General features: G+C 44.2%; 1 protein-coding gene across 1 annotated transcript in view; it reads left to right on the top strand.

The window, feature by feature from the left end:
• The first annotated feature begins 11,314 nt into the window (after positions 1 to 11,314).
• galnt16 (UDP-N-acetyl-alpha-D-galactosamine:polypeptide N-acetylgalactosaminyltransferase 16) overlaps positions 11,315 to 17,739 on the top strand; it is a 35,960-nt gene continuing 29,535 nt past the window's right edge. The window contains exon 1 of the mRNA XM_040137366.1: positions 11,315 to 11,681. Coding sequence (XP_039993300.1) covers positions 11,481 to 11,681 — 201 coding nt within the window. The 5' untranslated portion in view covers positions 11,315 to 11,480. The remainder of the gene's footprint in view (positions 11,682 to 17,739) is intronic.

Here is a 17,739-nt window from a genome sequence, read left to right as displayed (position 1 = left end):
GCTACTTTAACTTAAGTGAAAGTTCTGAGTATCTGTTCCGCCACTGATAGTGGATATTAAATGATGGTTTGCTTAATTGTAAAGGTATTTTCTAATAATCTAATGTGTGTGACATTTTAGATATAGAGCACTTCCTCCTCCTGTTCCCTTGAATAGAAGAGAGTGGCTCCACTCCTTATCTATTCGTGGACAGTCCAGCGTCCCCGTCTCATCTGGAAGCCTTTTTCCCAGATAGGCTCATTATCCTCGGGGCTGAGGCGCAGGAGAATACCCACAGTGTTCCTTGTCCTGCTAATGGACTTCCTACGCCGAGCGGAGCCAGCTGGAGTAACGGGGATCACAACAGCCCGACTGCTCAGCAACGCAGTTAGTCACGCACGCTCACAGCGAAGTCTGCCAACTGCTCTCCACATCGGGGCCTCGGATGGATCCCAAAGACTCCCTCGTCTGGGCAGGGAGACAGGATCGAGCCTAAGACCTCGGCCCAAACCAGTAGAATATGTTCGCCTGATGCGCCATTGGAGCACATGGAGAGTGCCAACACGATTGTGCGGAGGCTCCCCTGCGACTTTGGAAAAGCAGTGTCCATGAGGCTGAGAGAAACACTGAATTATTCACCACGCTCTGAATTATTGTAGCTCTCTTTTTGAGTGTGTGTGTGTGTGTGTTTTTACTAGGATGCTGTCATGTCTTGAAACGGTGCACCAGTGTGCAAATGGAAAAGATGTTCCAGCAAGAGTTTTCCCAGTTTCCTCCAGCCCCCCTCGGCTTTATGTTCTGTGTAGCTAGCAGGGAGGAAATAACTCCTGGGTTTTCATGGCGGGTGTATTCGTGTAAATATCGAGCAAATAATGAAGACGACGATGATGCTACGAGTGATTTTTAAGGTTCCGACAGGAAAGCGGTTTCGTTCCGGCCGGGCTCTATGAATGGCAACGTCGGTCTGCCCACCGCGTTGGTCCAGATTGAAATATGCCAACGACTATGGGGTGGATTGCCACGAAACATTATACCTGCTTGGCATCAGCATGTGAGCATTGTCACTGTGTAGCATTTAGCTCAAAGCACCGCTGTGCCTGAGCACAGCCTCGCAGCGCTGCTAGCTTGGCTGTAGGCTATAGTGCTGTTTTCTGTGGATCCCAACCTGCAGCCTGCAACCACAACAGCGATTTTTTTTTACAGTAGAAAAGTTTTTTTTTTTTTTTTCTTTTTTTCCTTTTCCTGGAGTTATTCTTCACTGACTGTGGCATATACAGTCTCTGACTTACAGTAACACACACACACACACATTGACAGCTGGCTGCGTGCTAAGCTACAGCAGGGAAAGAAGTGAGCTATTAATACCCATTTCTTAGAAAGTAAGAGCTCTGAATCAGCAAAAATACATTTCCTTTGGAATCTATTTCTCAGCAGACTGTGAAAAATGTCTTTGCAAGCCTCTTTTATTTTTTCTTATCTCACCTATACATCACTGTCTTCAGTGTGTTTGATTATGTTTGAGATGTGTGTTTAGGAGGTGTGTGTGTGTGTGTGTGTGTGTTGACACTGTGGCGGCCCCCTTTTCTTTCTTCCTAATTCCACATGTGCCTCGTTGTAACACGGCCCTCGGTGGCTTCCAGCAGTCCGCTGGCAGGTAGGATCGTTTGCTCCCTTGTGGCGAACCTGTATGTGGGACACGACAGCAGCCAAGTGCGGGTGTATCTCCCCACACGAACGTTTTAATTTATCTGCAAATATTGGCTCATGGTTTGTTTATGGTTCAGCTTAGGTGAGCGATGGGTGGGGTTTGAAATAGAGGACGCAAAAGTCAGTGGCACTATTTGACAACATGTGGATATATCATGTTAGTGTACTTTCCTGCTCATCATTTTTTTTGTATCTTGCAACTCCACTCGTCTGGTATGATTTACCTAAAACTAACCACAAATTATGTTGTTTTTTTTTTTCCATCGGACGTCACTGTTTGGAAAAAAAAGCTGTATCTACTCTTCCCAAATGACCGATTAAGAAAACAGTTGCACTTACAATGGTTAGAGTAACTTAATGAGACTATCCATCTTAAGAAAAACAACTGCTCGTGATATTGCTTAAGTGTTTTTTGGGGGGCTATTTAGTGTTTGGTGTGATATTTCACTTTTCTTACTGGTTACTGGCCAAAGGTAGAGGATGACAGACAAAAGATGTAATGTCTGAGTTTTATCCAGTGCAGCTACACTGGACATGTAGTGTAAATGCTGAGTTTCGGTGTCAAATCCCACAGAATCAAAGACCAGAAGCTTCCTATTCGACCCAGCCTTTTGCATCAACTTTGAACAATCATACGAGGATCAAATCCGTCACGGATGACACAAAGAGGCCAGTTTTTTTCATCCCCAGCCGCCTCAGTAAAACGGCTTCAGCGGCATCTGTCATTGATGTCATGTGAAACGGTCTGACTGGGTGTAGCGTGTCTGCAACAACAGAAACATCACATTAAAAAACATTTAAAAAAAACTCCACGTCAACTGAGCAAACTCCGTCCACTGATGCAGACTGTAAGATGTGGTTGAAAACCTCTGGAAAAAGCTGGTGAGCGGACATGGAGTTAGGATTATTTTGTCCAGCTACATTATCATATTCTCCACTAGCTGAAACAAGGCGATTTTTTTTTCATTGCAACCTGAAAAGTTGACCAAAGACTTTACTTACTCGATTCTTCTGTACACTCACCTTGAGACCTGAAAGCAAAAAACTCAGTATAAACCTGTTGACGACTCAAGACAAGTTTATTTCTTATAGCGCCTTTCAGTAACAGGGCTATTCAAAGAGCTTTACATAAGGCATAGAGTACAAGGCATTAAGAGAACTCGATCTCACCACAAGATCCATTTAGAAGCTGAAGCTTTCAACTGCATCACATGGTTTTCCTCGGATGGCGCTGTCCGGTTGTCATGGGTTTGTAGATGGTCACAAATCGGTTTTCCTGAGCAGCTTCCGTCCATTTCGGCTTAAAAGTTGAGATTGAAAGTGATGGGTTTAAAAGAGTCGTGAGTGAAGCTTCAAGCTCCACTTCTTAAAGAATAGGTCAACATTGTGGGAAAACTGCGTATCCGCTGTGTTGCTGAGAGCTAGATGAGAAGATCGTTGATACCTGCGTGTCTGTGTGGTAAATATGAAGCTACAGCCCGGACAGGGCTAGCCTAGCTTAGCACAGAGACTGGGAAAAGGGGGGAAAGCGCTAGCCCGGATCTGTTGTTTTTTTACACTTTGGTTTTTGTCCAGATTAATCGAGATACATTTAGCGAGCTCCGGAGGTGCCGGTGGCCAGATTTTGTCACCTGTGGACAGAGCCAGGCTAACTGGTTCCCCATGTTTCCAGTCCTTATGCGAAGCTAATCTAACCGTCCACCGGCTGTAGCTTCTAATTCAATCGGCAGGTAAGAGGGGGGCATCGATTTTCTCGTCTAATTATCGGCAAGAGAGCAAGTGAACATTGTCACCTGCCTTGAGACTTGAAAGCAAAAATCCGCAAGTGATTTTTTATTTTTATTTTTTATTTTTTTCAGCTGGTAAAATCGTGGAACAATAACAAACAAACAAGGCAGCAACAAGCTTGCCTCAAAAAAGCCGCAAAATAAATATATAACAACTTACATTCAGTTGTGTAGACACTCGGCAATATTAATGGTCAGCAAAGACATGCGTCTTATCTCGCAGTTTGCCTCTGAAGACTTGTGACTCGCCCCACGGCTGCCTGAGCAAAAAGAAGTGGATTTCAGCACAAGTGGTTTGAGAAGTTTTTGAAGTGGATGTCTTGTTTTTTTTTTTATTCTTTTCTTTCCTGCTTTGAAAACTTGTCGTCGTTAAAATCCACTGTAAAGCTACAATCTCTGTCAGCGATGGAGCAACAAAGCTTTACAGCCCCCCTCTCCAGCCTGCAGAGAGTGCTTCATACTCAGAGGACAGAGACTTTGGGCGGAGTGTGACTTTAAAGCTGGAACATGGGCTGTTGTTAAAAGACGTAAGTTACCCTGAGTTGACTCAGTAAAGCTGCTTATTGTTAACAGCCCCCTCTGGTCTGCAGCAAAGCAGCATGGGAAACCTGTGTGAGTCAACTGCTGCTCTGTTTGCCCCCACACACACACACACACAAACACACACACAAACACACACACATCAGGACAGAAACTCAGATACATTTCTGCTCGTGTGTCTGCTCTCTGACACTCTGTGTTTGCATAACACACACATAGACTCACAAGACTGAACTTGTACATCGCAGAGCTCGATGATCACTGGTGACAGCCTAGAGGCAATTGGCTGAGTTTCTATTATTATCATTGTGGAATTCCATAGAGGCTTATGGGATTGTGTGTGTGTGCGTGTGTGTGTGTGTGTGTGTGTGTGTGTGTGTGTGTGTGTGTGTGTGTGTGTGTGTGTGTGTGTGTGTGTGTGTGTGTGTGTGTGTGTGTGTGTTGCGTACCTATCCAACATAGGAGCGGCGGCGGCAGTGGCCCGAGCCTGCAGCAGAACTTGCTCTATTTTTTATAGCCTTGGAGTTTTTTTCTTCCAGGTGTGACTTCAAAGTACTCAGGGTGTTAGAGGACTGCGTGGAAGATCAGAGGTTTTGATTTTTATTAGGCTCAGTGAATTTTAAAATTCAACACCCAAAGTGAGGACTCAGAGGCTCTAAGTGATACGGATCATAATTGTCTGACCAAGCGGTTTAGGGTCCAAAGGATGAACACAGAAGGTGCAAGAAACGCGGCAGGTTTTCAGGGCGAGGGCACAATCATTGTGATGCTCACTAAATTTTGAAGTCCAGTGTCTACAACAGCAGAAGACCACGCTGGGTTCCACTCCTGTCAGCCAAGAGCAGCAATCTGAGCTGGTGTGGAGGCGCAGTGCAGGGCCGAGGCAGGTCCAAGCCTGTGTTGGGCGGTAGCGCAGTGGAGGCCGCACTACATACAGTAAAATTGCACACTACATACATGTACAAAACTCTTGCAGGTTCATGTTGCTGCAAAATATTAGCCACCCAAATTTTTTTTACTGCGTGACGCCCTGTTTCTATCTCCCTGGATGTCTGCAGGGGACCAGATAGGCAGACATCGGCCGGGGTCGCAGGTCCCCTCTTGACAATTTTTAAAAGAAAATTACAAAAGCAGTTTTGCCATTATATTATCAAATAAGACTATTAATAAAAATGTTGTATTTCTTTTTTCGTGTTTTTCAAAATAGCTCGAAATAATGATCCTCACTCGGTCGACGTAGACCAACAGTCCACTGCTGGTGAGGTAAGAATGTATGTATGTGTGTTTATGTGTGTGTGTGTGTGTGTGTGTGCGTGCCGGAATTTCTGTGTATATCTTTGTTAGCTTCTCTGGATTCACCATTTTGGCACAGTTGTCTGAAATTCCAGCAGTGATTCTCAGTGGAACTAAAAGGCTGGTAACGGTCTATGGGAGTGTCTGCGTAACGCAGACGAACACACACACACACAAAAAGAGACAAAGCCTCATCTACCATCTTACTTTCGGCAACAAATGTTGTGCATAACACAAGGCTTTGTGAAATCACTGTAGGTAAATGATCTTTTCCCAGGACGAAAAGGTCAGAGGTCATGATCAGAAGAAAAACACTCGAGCTGGTAGAGATTCTGGCTCAAGGACTCGGCAGGACACTCACTCACTCACCCCCACACACTCTCGATAACCGCTGCCTTATGTGCAAATAAATTCTTCTTGCAAAATTAATTCTCATTATCCTGTAGTATGTGGACGAATCCTCGTTTCGTGATTTACAGCCGTTCTAGCTAAATCTGCAAAACTAAGGCCCTTTCCATCAGCCTCGGCTGTGCTCTGGGTTCTGTGATAATTAGCAAATGTTAACACGCTTACAGACCAAGCTAACGTGGCAAACGTGCTAAACACTACACCTGTTTGACATCAGCATATAAAGATTGTCGCCGTGAACACGTGGGTGTGCTGATGTTAGCATTTAGCTCAAAGTTCTGCCTGACAGGAGCGTGGCTAGCACGGCCGTACTCCCTTAGCTCTGCTTGATACAGGAGTGCAGTGGCAGTAAACTTACCTGTGCCCGGCTGAATCTTCTCTCAAGTTCATGTAAAACGTAGATTTATTATTCTAAAAGTTTAATTTCAAAATTTGGTGTCCTTTATGAACAGCATTTTAACACTTCCAACCGTAAACTTGGATTATTTTTAGAAGCTTTCGTTCATGAGTTATTAGCATCCTGAGATAACGTACTAACATTTGCTGTTGGCTTATTAGAAAGTGAGAAGATCATGATCCTTTATCAGTGACTTATCAACAAACTAGCTAAAAAAAAACAAACGATTAACTTACTAAACGACCATTAATGACAGTGAGAGAAATGTTTTACAACCTGCCAACCTAAATGTTGCTGTTATTAATAGATAATATAATTGATCTATAGAGAACTGGCAGATCATTTATTAAGAATAGAAAATCCACTAGTTACACATCTTTATAAAGGAAAACGTATGGTACCATTGTTTTTCAGTTCTTTCATTTTCAATACGTCAGTTTCAAGAGAATAAACCATTTCATCATTTTATTCAGTTTTTTCAGCTTGTTGTGATTAGTGTGCTGAATCATGACTTGTCTTCGGCCAACTTTGCAGTCCTAGTTCCCACCTAGTACATTTAACTTTGGAAAGTCTCCCACTTTTTCCCTTTTTTTCACCGCCGACATGGGAATGCGGGGCTTTGTCTTTCCATGAGTCTCAGGAGAGGGACTGTTGACACGAGCAGCAGACCGACCCTGCTGGAAACTCCACATGCAGCAATCGCTTCCCTCTCGGCGCCCAGTAATCTTGACATCACCAAGCCAGTTCAGGGCTGGGTTGCCAGGTCCAGAGATCGAAAAAATGCAAGGGGGACTTCGGAGTGTGCCGTGTTCCCAACAAAGCTGGCAGTAGCAACACCTAACCACGACCGCTGTGTGCTTTTATCCTTTCCTTGTCTGAATGTGTAGAGACTTTCCGCTCCCTGCTTTGGGGCATCACTGTCTCTCCAAAAGATAACAGTGACAGCAGCGCCGCGAGGGGCGCAGCCCTGTCCGTACGAATGAAGACAAATATCTCCCAGCCTTGAGCCAGATGTGGCTCTGACCCCCGTGACCTTCCCTTTCCATAAACACAAGCTGGATGCGGAGCAGAGCTCGTTGGCTGACGGGTCTCTCGATGATGGGATGGAGGAGAGGGAATAGATGGCTCACATGAATAATGAGATTAACCTCCAAGTACAAAGCTTCAGAAAGGCAGCAGACACAGTGGCTAGATCCCTGCCCTGCAGCTTGTCAGACCTTTTTGATTTTTACATTGTGGTAATTAAATTAACTGAAGAAGAAAAGAAGCTATTTTCATGCAAATTACTGATACATATATATTTTTAAATATAAAATCCAACCTGCAAGAGTTTTACATTGTAATTGGTCATGCGCCTTTCATTTCTGGCTCTGTTTTGTTGCTGGCTATTGCATTATTCCTATTCCTGAAGTTAACTGGTAAAAAAAAAATGGGCAAAAGAATGTTAAATCAATATGTTTTCAGCAGCCAGGGAGTTTGATATAAAACAAATTTTTTTCAAGACTGTCAGTGTCAGAATGTCAGTTTTTCTCCTGAGGTGTGCACATATAACCTCCACAGCACTGAGGGTCATTTTTTATCCTATTGTCCTTTGACATTTTCCTTATTTCTCAGCCAATGCAGTGTAGCCACATTTTTATTACTTACTATCATTCTCCAGCTTACTGCATTGTACTGTACACACTCTCGCTTCTTCCTTTTTTTTTGGTTTTCTTTTGGCTAAATTTGATCTATTTTTTTCCTCAAAGAGGAAAGGCTTCTTTCTAGACTCAACCTTTTGCTCTGACATTTGATAATCGTACGAGACGAAATCAACCATTTCAACCCTGACAGCCGCCTCAACAGACCAGAATGCATTGTGGCAACACAAGCTGTTGTGTTTGTTGGATGCAAATCTTGCTTCTGTAAAACATTTTCGCTCGGTTAGAGTTATCAAAATTATATGAATACGAATCCAATAATACCATAAAAATGGTTTTCAAAAGTCAAAACCTAAATGGGAACCAACTCCTGATAGTCACTCGTTACGGTGTCTAATAACCTTATTAATGATTAATAGATCATTTACTCTACTAATACTGACCTAGTAGCTTATCATTTAGATTTTTTCTAATTTTGACTTAGTAAGTCACTTAGCATTTCAATTTTCACTCACCGTGTTTTTACTTCGTCATTCTATAATGACACCCAAAAAAAATGGCACAGGTAAATTGGCATTTAAGTGACACCGGGATGTTTTTAGAAAAACCCTCTGGCCAAACAATAGTCAATCAGGACACCAGTAGAAATCATCTTAGTTACAGACATTTCAGAGGGAACACGGTTGAATGGTTTCTGTTGGTTCTTGCAAGTCAGAAACCTAAAGGGGAAACACTTACTGATAATTAATTCTTTATAAAGAGTTTATAAGCTGCAAGTACTGGCTTTATTAATGGTTAATAGATCATTTACTAATACTCTATAGACTATAGAGCTGACATTAATAGGAGTCAATTTTGGGTTGGGTGTGGTATTTATCCTTTCTATTAGTATTATTGTAGTTATTTATGTGTTGGTTAACCATTAACTATAAATGCTGAATAATTTGGTTATTAAATGGAGTTTGGTCCAGATTCTCTGCAGCCCTTTCCCAGAGGTTTAATGGTCATATGGTCCAATCGTTCAGGTGCAATCAGTTTGTTTGTTTTTTAACTACCGAACATCTTATAACTGATGTATAAAACTGTAGTGAATGATCTATTTACCGTTAATAAAGCCAGTACTTGCAGCTTATAAGCCCTTTATAAAAGAGGCCCGTGGTAAGTTGTACTCTCAACTGTGGGGACTCACAGAGAAATAAAACCACGTGAGGCACTTTCAAACAGAATGTTGGTATAGCAACCAATTAAAGTTGCCATGTTCCATCATAAAATTATTGCCTGAATGCATCACAGATTAACGATACAACAGAGCACAGCTGCAGCTGGGATTTTTCCTTCAACTATCGATTTCATTTTACCCCATGTTGCCCCCCCTCTCTGGATCAGGTTTCTTTATGCTCATGTTCGTAATGAGGGAAAACTTGGCATTCCTAATTCCTGATGTGGTGCTGGTGGGCCCAGCTGTGTGGGTGTCGCCTCACACAAACACATTATTCTGCTGTTAGGTGGGGTTGGATGAGCTCATGCTGTGGACTGTTTTTATGTTTCTTCTAGGAGCCCAGGAATAAGACGAACATTTTCATCCTCCTCAGCTCTGTTATGCCTCTGGGGTGTTATTGCTCTGCTCTGATTCCTCTGCTGGTCTGTGTAGCCGTTTAAAGGCCGTTATGGATTTTTGGAGAGGGCCCCTCTCGGTCTAATGTATTCCGACGCCTCTGATTTATTCCTACACTGAATAAGTCATAGTCGCAGAGGTCATCCATGCAAATCCAGAATTAACTCAGGAGGGGTTGAATATTCATGGCGCTGGAGTTCAAAGACTGCAAAGGCATCCTTTCTCTTCATGATCAATTCAGCTGCATTGCTTAATGTTCTCCGCGTGAGCTGGAGGCTCTTCATTTAAATGCACAATTTAAAATGCATAGGCAGAATAATGAGCCTTCTTATAAGGTTTGAATAAACATGTTGCAGCAACTGCACAGATTCAAGTTGGATTCTGGCCGGTGGGCGAGCAGTATGGAAGAAATTAGAGGCTCGGTTCACTCAAATCAACATGTTTTCTCATTTATGTAGCGGCATGTAGCCATACGGATTGTTTTAGTTGCATTTGTCCACGTTTAACTTTCGGTTTTCGGTGAAACTACTTTAAACAGAAGAAGTACTCCATATGAAACGTGTTGAGGTTGAGATCCGTGGCTCGTTCCAGTGTACAACACTGTTTCTGGAAAAAAAAAGATGCTGCTGTTGAATTTCTTTAAGATGGAGGCAGACATTTAGGCAACGGGTGTCTCAAAAGGAGGACAAATAAAATAAAACTCGAATCCATCTGCATGGATTAGTAGCAGCGGACACAGATGAGGCATATGTCCTCAAAGGGTTTCGCTGCCTGTGCCCACTGCAGCCTCAGATTTCTGTTCTTGGCTGACAGGAGTCGAATCCAACTTTTTTTCTGTTTAATGTCACAGTAAACTGAATGTCTGCAGATTTTAGATCGAGAAAAAAAAAAAAAGACATCTGGAGACATTACCGTGGACTCTGAGAAACTGTGGTCGACATTTTGCACCATTTCCTCATCATTTATAGACTTTAATCAAGAAAGTACTTCGATTAATCAGTAACAAACATATTCCTTAATTGAGGCCATCTTCCCCTCAGGATTAAAACGAAAGATGGAGGACGTGCTAAGATACTGACTAAAGTAAAAGTAGCCACACGAGTAAAAATACTTGAACTAATACTAATAGTTATAAATCTAACTCGGTAAAAGACTTATGGGCAACAAAATTAACCGAAAGTATTTAAATGAAAAGACTCATTATGCAGAATGGTCCATGTCAGCGTTAGATTATTTTTGTTATAGGCCTGTTATTATCGCAATAACGTGCGAGAAGCACTTTAAATTTGGTAGTTGGTCGAGGTGCGGCTCATTTTTACTGCTCCATATGCTTCGGGGTGTGTCTGATCCGCCACAGTGCGTCCTGCTTTATAAACTGACCGTGTGTGTTGTGTGTAAAGTCTCAACCTGTAAAGCGACCAGTAGAAGTAAAGCAGATGTGCGAAGTGTCCGGAAATCTAAGTAGTCAAGTAAAGTAAAAAACCTCAAAACTACACTGAGGTGCAGTATCTTTGGAAATGTCATTAGTTTTTCTTCCACCGCTGCTTTTGATGCACACATTACACAAGGCGATTTAAACATGGGGAAGGGCTTTGTGTTTTAAAGGGAAAGCTGTGTTCCTGCAAGTAAAGACAACCACGGTGTTAAATGAACCGCGGAGGGAGTAAAAAAAACAAAAACAAAGGATAACGTGCATCGGAGGTGAAGAAGTGGAGACGCTAAACTCGCCCCGTCTCCCCGCCGATCTGCGCCCGTGGGCTGTGCGTCTGAAATCCGGATCTCAAGCCGCTGGATGCAGATTGGACATCCTCTCCTCGCTGTAGCCAATGGATGGATGATGTGTGAGTGTGCATGCGTGTGCGTGTGTGTGAGATCGTGTTTTTTTTGTGCAGGAGCCGGGGATGATATGCCTCGGCGCTAGGACCTCGGCTCTGTCAGTGCGCAAATCCCAGCGGAGAGGCAGCGCTCCGGCAGAGGAGCCTGTTCGCGGAGACATAGAGGTTGTCGGTCCGCGCTGCGATACATCCCATCACCGGCGGGGAGGCTGCACCTTCTGCCGCTGACGGACCTGAACCAGCCGGGCTCGCCTCCGGAGCCCTCCATATGGGCTCACCATGCGCAGGATACGGGCCAACGCCATCGCGATTCTGACCGTTGCGTGGATCCTGGGGACGTTTTATTACCTGTGGCAGGACAACAAGCCCCAGTCGTCGCCGTCGTCGTCTGCGTCGCAGACCCGCGGCAGGGGCCATGGGCAGAAGGTGGTGCCCGGTCGGCTGGAGATCCACCGGGACGACAGGACCATCCCCCTGATAGTGAGTGAGCGCGGCTGTGGGGGGATAAAGAGAAAGGGGGGAAGAGAGCGGACACTGCGCACGGCGCTGTCGCCGAAGGCGCCGAGCTGCAGGAGAGTGTGTGCTGCATGTTGATGTGCGTGCGTGCGTGTGTGTGTGTGTGTGTGTATGTGTGTGTGAAACCTGCGTTGATGAGGACGGAGGTGGAATGGTGGTTGTGGTGATGGTGCACAGCTGGGTGTCACAGCAGGAATGTGTTGCTTTTGACGGACATGTGTTGCTTTCAGCACCGTCCTCGACCTCCTCCCTGTGCAGTCGCACCATTAATCTACGGGCCGTGGATCCAGCAGCCGTGCTCATACCCCCGTTTTTGTCGGTGTTGTCCTGCCTCCCCGTGCCCTGCCCGAGCCTGAGAGAACCTCAAGTGCCCGTAAGAGGCTTTCCATAAGTCCTGTGCGTCGTGCGCAAACGCCTCGTAAACCATAATATGCTGAGACCTCTCTTGGATTGCACATGTGAGGCGAAAAACACAGGCTTTCAGGGCAAGAAGGGGCATCCTCCCTCTATCGCCTCTGCACCACAGTCTGTCATCAAAGGCCTATTTCAGTCAGGTCGGGTCCGTGTTCGCCTGTCGCTGCCTGCGCCAGGACGGAGCGGTGAAAATCCGCCCCCCCCCCCGGTAAACACTGTGACATGTAGGTGCGGTGGTGGTCGGTAACCTCGCCACACGGTCTGAAGAGTCTCTGCTGGGACTGTAGCTGGGTCCACGCCAGGTCAGATTAGGAGATCTGGTCTACTTGGCTCCAGGGGTTTCCGTTGCATTAAGTGTAAAGCGATACAAGATCTGTAGCTTGTGCTTTTAGTCTGTAAACAGGGATAAGGTGAAGAGGGCAGGGGTGCTGGAGGGATACTTGATTATTCCATTGACCAAAAAAAATAAATTAAAAAAAAGAATCAGTGGTGTTTAATCTGCCTTTTGACATGATAAGAGCCCATGAGACGGAGAGATTCACGTGAACAGAGGGAAGAAGAAAGAAAACCACAGTGCAATGCTGAATATTTCGTGGTTGCAGCCTCCCAGATGCGAGGGCATGCTGCTTTCCTGTTGCTTCACACCGCGGTAACCTGAACACCTTCGGGTTTGGGGCTGTGGGTTGGACAAAGCGCGCACTCTGAGGACGTCTCCTTTCCGCTTTTGGAAACTCGTCAGTGGCATTTTCACACTTTCCGGGCTGAGTGACCGACTATCAAAGGGAAACTAACCCAGAGAAGAACCGGCGATGAAGATAGTACTTGGTCAGCTGGAGCCTTAGAACAAACACAGAGCTGCAACTGACACTTGTTTTCATTATCGATTAATCCGCCGACTATTTTTTTTGGATTAATCGATTAATCCTTTCAAGTATAAAATGGTGAAAATAGTGAAAAATGCTTGTTATAATGTCCCACAGCTCGGGGCGATGTATTTGACCATTGGTATTTCTGCCATATATGACCATCAAAGCATCATAACCTCACATTTGAGGAGTGGAAGGAGAGAGGAAGCAGTGTATATTTGGCGTTTTCTCGTCCCGGGAAATGACATAGAAAAACAATTATTTGACTGTCAACATAGTTGCCAGTTCATATTCTGTCGGTCAACTAATGGCTGCAGCTCTAGGATAAACCCCGCTTATTTTGTCAGGTGAGTCCACTGTGTTTGGCTTTTGAGCCTGACAAAAAAAAAACTGCGAGATGCTCTGGACGTAAAAAGTGAGTGCAAATCTAGTTCAATTCTACCAGGATAGGAGATTTTAAGGGCAAAAACGTAATTTAGTTGGTTGTTTTTTTTCCCCTCTGCGGCTGCTTACTGCCACGACCCCTCCGAAACCAAGCTGACTGACCAATCAATGAAATATTTAGACCCCATTGCATTTTTAGAAGGCGGCGGCTGTTTACAGCGCACGGGAGCCTCTTTCACAATTTACTAGACCAATAAAAATTGCCTCGGCTGTTGCCGAGGATGTGTGCCAGCATGTCGGGATGTCTCGCTCCAGCAGCGGCGCGATCATTAAAACGGTGCTCACAGGATTAATTCATTCAAGGGCAAATGCCAGCTGTTGTGGCATTTATGCTACTTAGGCAGTCGCCTGGTGCGCAGAGAAAAGAGCAAACCGCGTCGGTGTGTGCGACCGCGGGCCGGAGAGTAGGGTGGGTGAGGTTTTTCGGAAGATGCGGGCCAACAAATGTGGAACCGCTCTGAACGATCAGAATGTCTGAAAGCAGTGAGCAGAGAGACGCTTCAACCTCTACCAGGACCGTTTGACGGGCTGATGCCCTAAACTGCTGCTGAACCAGGAACAGGCACCACTTCTAATCAGATCGGCCTTTGAACAGTATCCTCTGGACCCCGGCGTTTCCAAGTGGAGCTTTTTCTTTTGTGACCTTTGATCTACTCAGCGGAGTCGTTCACCTTTGTCACCAAACTGAGATTTCCTCGCTCCAGTTTGTTCTGGTGTTGTGACCTGAAGCTCAGAGGCTGCCAGACCAGGCTGGTACAGAAAGAAGGCCCTTCTTTCTTTCCTTCCTTCTTCCTTTCTTTACTCCCTCTGTCCTTCTATCCATTCTCCCTCCTTTCTTTTCTGACAGTCTTAATCTGTTTGTTTCTTTTCTTAATGCTTCAGTCCTTCCTTTAATATTTCTTCTTTACTCCTCCTCTTTCTTTCTTTCTGTCTCTTTCATTTCATTCCCTCTCTCTTTTTGCCTTTCCTTCTGTCCTTACGTCCTTCGTCTATTGTTCTTCTTCTGATCCTCTTTCTTTTTACTCCTCCTTATGTCCTCTCCTTTCAATCGTTCTTTCTCTGCTTCTCCTCCTACCTTCACTCCTTTCGTCATATCTATCCCTGGCTCCACCCCTCATTCTTTTTTCTCTCCCTCTTTCTTTTTCGCCATATGTCCCTTCATTAGCAGCATTTGATTTACAAATGACATCATCTGTGAAATCTGTTTGCCTTGGCTCCACTTTTCTTCCCTCCATTTCCTCTGTTGAGTGCTCCAAGTTCCCAGCAACACTTTTCAGTCTCTTTCTACAGTGCCAGTGTGTGAACACGCTTCTCTGTCTAATTCTATTTTAACGATACATCAGCAGTAATCGGCGGTCTCTCTCCGACCTGCACATCTGCTGTCGTGGCCTCATCATCGGCAGTTGATATAATGTAAACATCTGGCCACAGATCCACGTCCAGCCAATCCGTTTTGTCTTTATCCTCAGCTCTCACTGGATGTCACGGGTCCCATGTGTTTTCATTCAGTGTGCGTGGCCAAGTTTTCTAAGCACAGATGCAACCGAAATATTTTGAGAAACTTGCCCCACTTTTAATCAGTTATTCGATACTGAGCATTTGTCAGTGCTTGTCCTCGACTCAGGCTGCTGGTTTGGGTGCCCAGACTCCAGAGCGGTAGGTACTTTTTTCTGACTAACCCAGCGACGTTCATTTGAATGGAGCGTGTGACCGTATGAGAGGCAGGTTAAACGTGCTCTTGAGAGCGGTGCCTGAGCCAGAATTACCTACATCTTCCATTACAGTAATGCACAAAAAACCTGAAGACATTGTAAGAGTACGAACCTCCACCAATGCTGAACAATTTGGCAACTTTCGATACCCAATCCCTTTTTGTCAGTCAAAGCCCCTGAAAACATGAATTCGTAACATTAATAATCGTCAGAAAAATGTGCAATAATCCAGGTTAAAGTTCAGAAAAACACATCCATTTTAATAATTTATCAAGAGTTTAGCTCTCCAAAACTCAGCTAATCTGTTTCATCGGGACTGTGTGGGTTTTTTTATTTGATTTACAGTGGCATGATCACACAAACAAACAATCCAATTTAAATGTTGTTAAATCCCGCTTGGTCCAGGAAAATACACGACATCACCTCAAACGAGAAAGAAAAAGCAAATACAGAACATGAAATAACAAAAAAGTTTGGCAGGAGATCGTCTTCATGTCTCTTAGTTTACGTAAGAGAAACAGTGCAGGAAGAAGTCTTCGGGTCTTTAATAAACTTATCTGTACCAAAGTGTTCAAAATCTAGAAAATCTGATACATTTCAAGAAAATATGTACCAGAGAGTTTGAGATATCCTGCTGATTTTTTTTCGCACCGTGAACAACCACACCCAAAAGGCAAAATACGGAGTCAAACACAGTGAGATGCATTTCTGCAGCATCACAGAGTGAAGCGGCAGCAGCAATGCAGTGCCAACACACAGACAGAGGCAGAGCAGATGACATGTAGCACGTAGGATGGGAAGTTGCCCCGACAGTAAGTTAGGTTTTTGTAAAAACATCGCCATCTTGTCTGACGTCTGTATTGGAGTTGTCTGACGGTGTATATGATATATTGGAGTTTAGTAGAATGAAGGTGCAATGAAAGACTCCGAATTTTTCCCATTTTATTTCCCCCTTAGGTAGCCTTGTTTGCGTTTTTTTATGACTACAGTGAGTGAAATATTTAAAGCCACAGCTCCAAGTGGAAATATTCTACATATGCTGTGCCCCTTTTTAGACACATTTCTCCAAAACTCAGTGTGACTTCTTTAGTATCTTTGAAAACTTTGGGATCTCCGCTAGAAATTAAAATAAGGTATTGCAGGTTTCTTCAAAGTGCAGCTGTACAGTTTGAGTTTGTGATAATTGACCCACTGGCAGGTCACTAAAGTTAAGGTTATATGTAACAAGTAATTTAACTTTTTTATGCATTCGTGCCATATGAATCCCTCTCAGCTGCTGGTTTGCCAAACAGGAAACAAAAAAAAAATGTAAAAACTTGCAGATGAAAGTTTCTACTCGTACGCATGGATACGGTAGCTATGGTAAGGCGTCAATTAGTAAAAAACGTATTTCTTAGGGGAAATAACTCAGCAGTTTGGAGGCAAGAGGAGACTGAGCTCTTGACGGTGCGACACGTGAACGGATCCTAAATAGGACCCGAACCCACCACATCGCCACTGCGTGATCTGGTGTGCTGCGTGTCCTCGGTGGAACCTCGTCGTCTGTCACGGCAGACTCGGAGCCACAGCACTGCTTCATCCCCAGCCAGTCCGGCAGATTTTTACTTGTGTGCGACCGGTTGGGTCTTTTCACTGGGCTTGAAAGAGCCGGCAGACACACGTTCATCTTCCAGACGAGATTCATACTTTATTCAGTGCCACAAAGTGCTTTCTTTTATTTTCGTCTTATTACCCTCGGAGAACCTTTTTTTTTGGACTTAGTCATGACGACACTTGAGGATTACTGAGGGGATATGAGACACAAGATTTTGGGAAAGAGGTCTGAACTGTGAGGAGTAAAACGCCTTTACTGTCTAATACTGCTGGCGTGAGTGGCTCAGATGAAAGTTAGGATACAGTGGAATAAATGACTTGTTTAATATCATTTACAGTCGATAATCACATGAAGCTAGATGAGAGCAAATAATCACATAACAACTGAAAATGTTCAAACACTTGTTCCACTCTTCCTCCAATTTCTCTCCCCACTTTCCAGTTCATGGCCTGAATCTGTCATCTGACTGCGCTCGGTTCATGTCGGAAAAGATAAAACAGCTAAATTTCATAGTAGCGATAAATATAGGCATGTGGGCCTGCTAGTGTCCTTTCCAAGGTGATCTGGAAAATGCTAAGGGGACAGGCTAGAATCGTTTATCTTCAGAAGTGAGTGAATTTTGGCTTGAAGAGCTTGCATGGAACAAAAATCTGCATCTTCGCTCTGAAAGAAATCCACCGTGTGTGTGTGTGTGTGTGTGTGTGTGTGTGTGTGTGTGTTTTTCAATGCCTGTAAGGGGTTCGCTGAATAAAAGCACCGGCTTGGCTATCAGATCATACAATAAGATTTATTGAAGCTGTGCTCGGTCCTTGTCATGAAACCAGTGGGGTTGTGCTGTGTTGGATATTAGCTCCATATCTGTTTTACTGATACACACAGATAACTTGTTTAATCTGTGAAATGTTTGTAAAATGAATTGAGTTTCGGTAATAAACCATTTTTTTTACATGCAGAAGAGCAGCGTCATTGGACATGTAATTTTTAAATAGATG

This window comes from Xiphias gladius, chromosome 10, assembly GCF_016859285.1.
Source record: "Xiphias gladius isolate SHS-SW01 ecotype Sanya breed wild chromosome 10, ASM1685928v1, whole genome shotgun sequence".
Taxonomy (NCBI): Eukaryota; Metazoa; Chordata; class Actinopteri; order Istiophoriformes; family Xiphiidae; genus Xiphias; species Xiphias gladius.
This window is presented reverse-complemented; position numbering and strand designations above follow the sequence as displayed.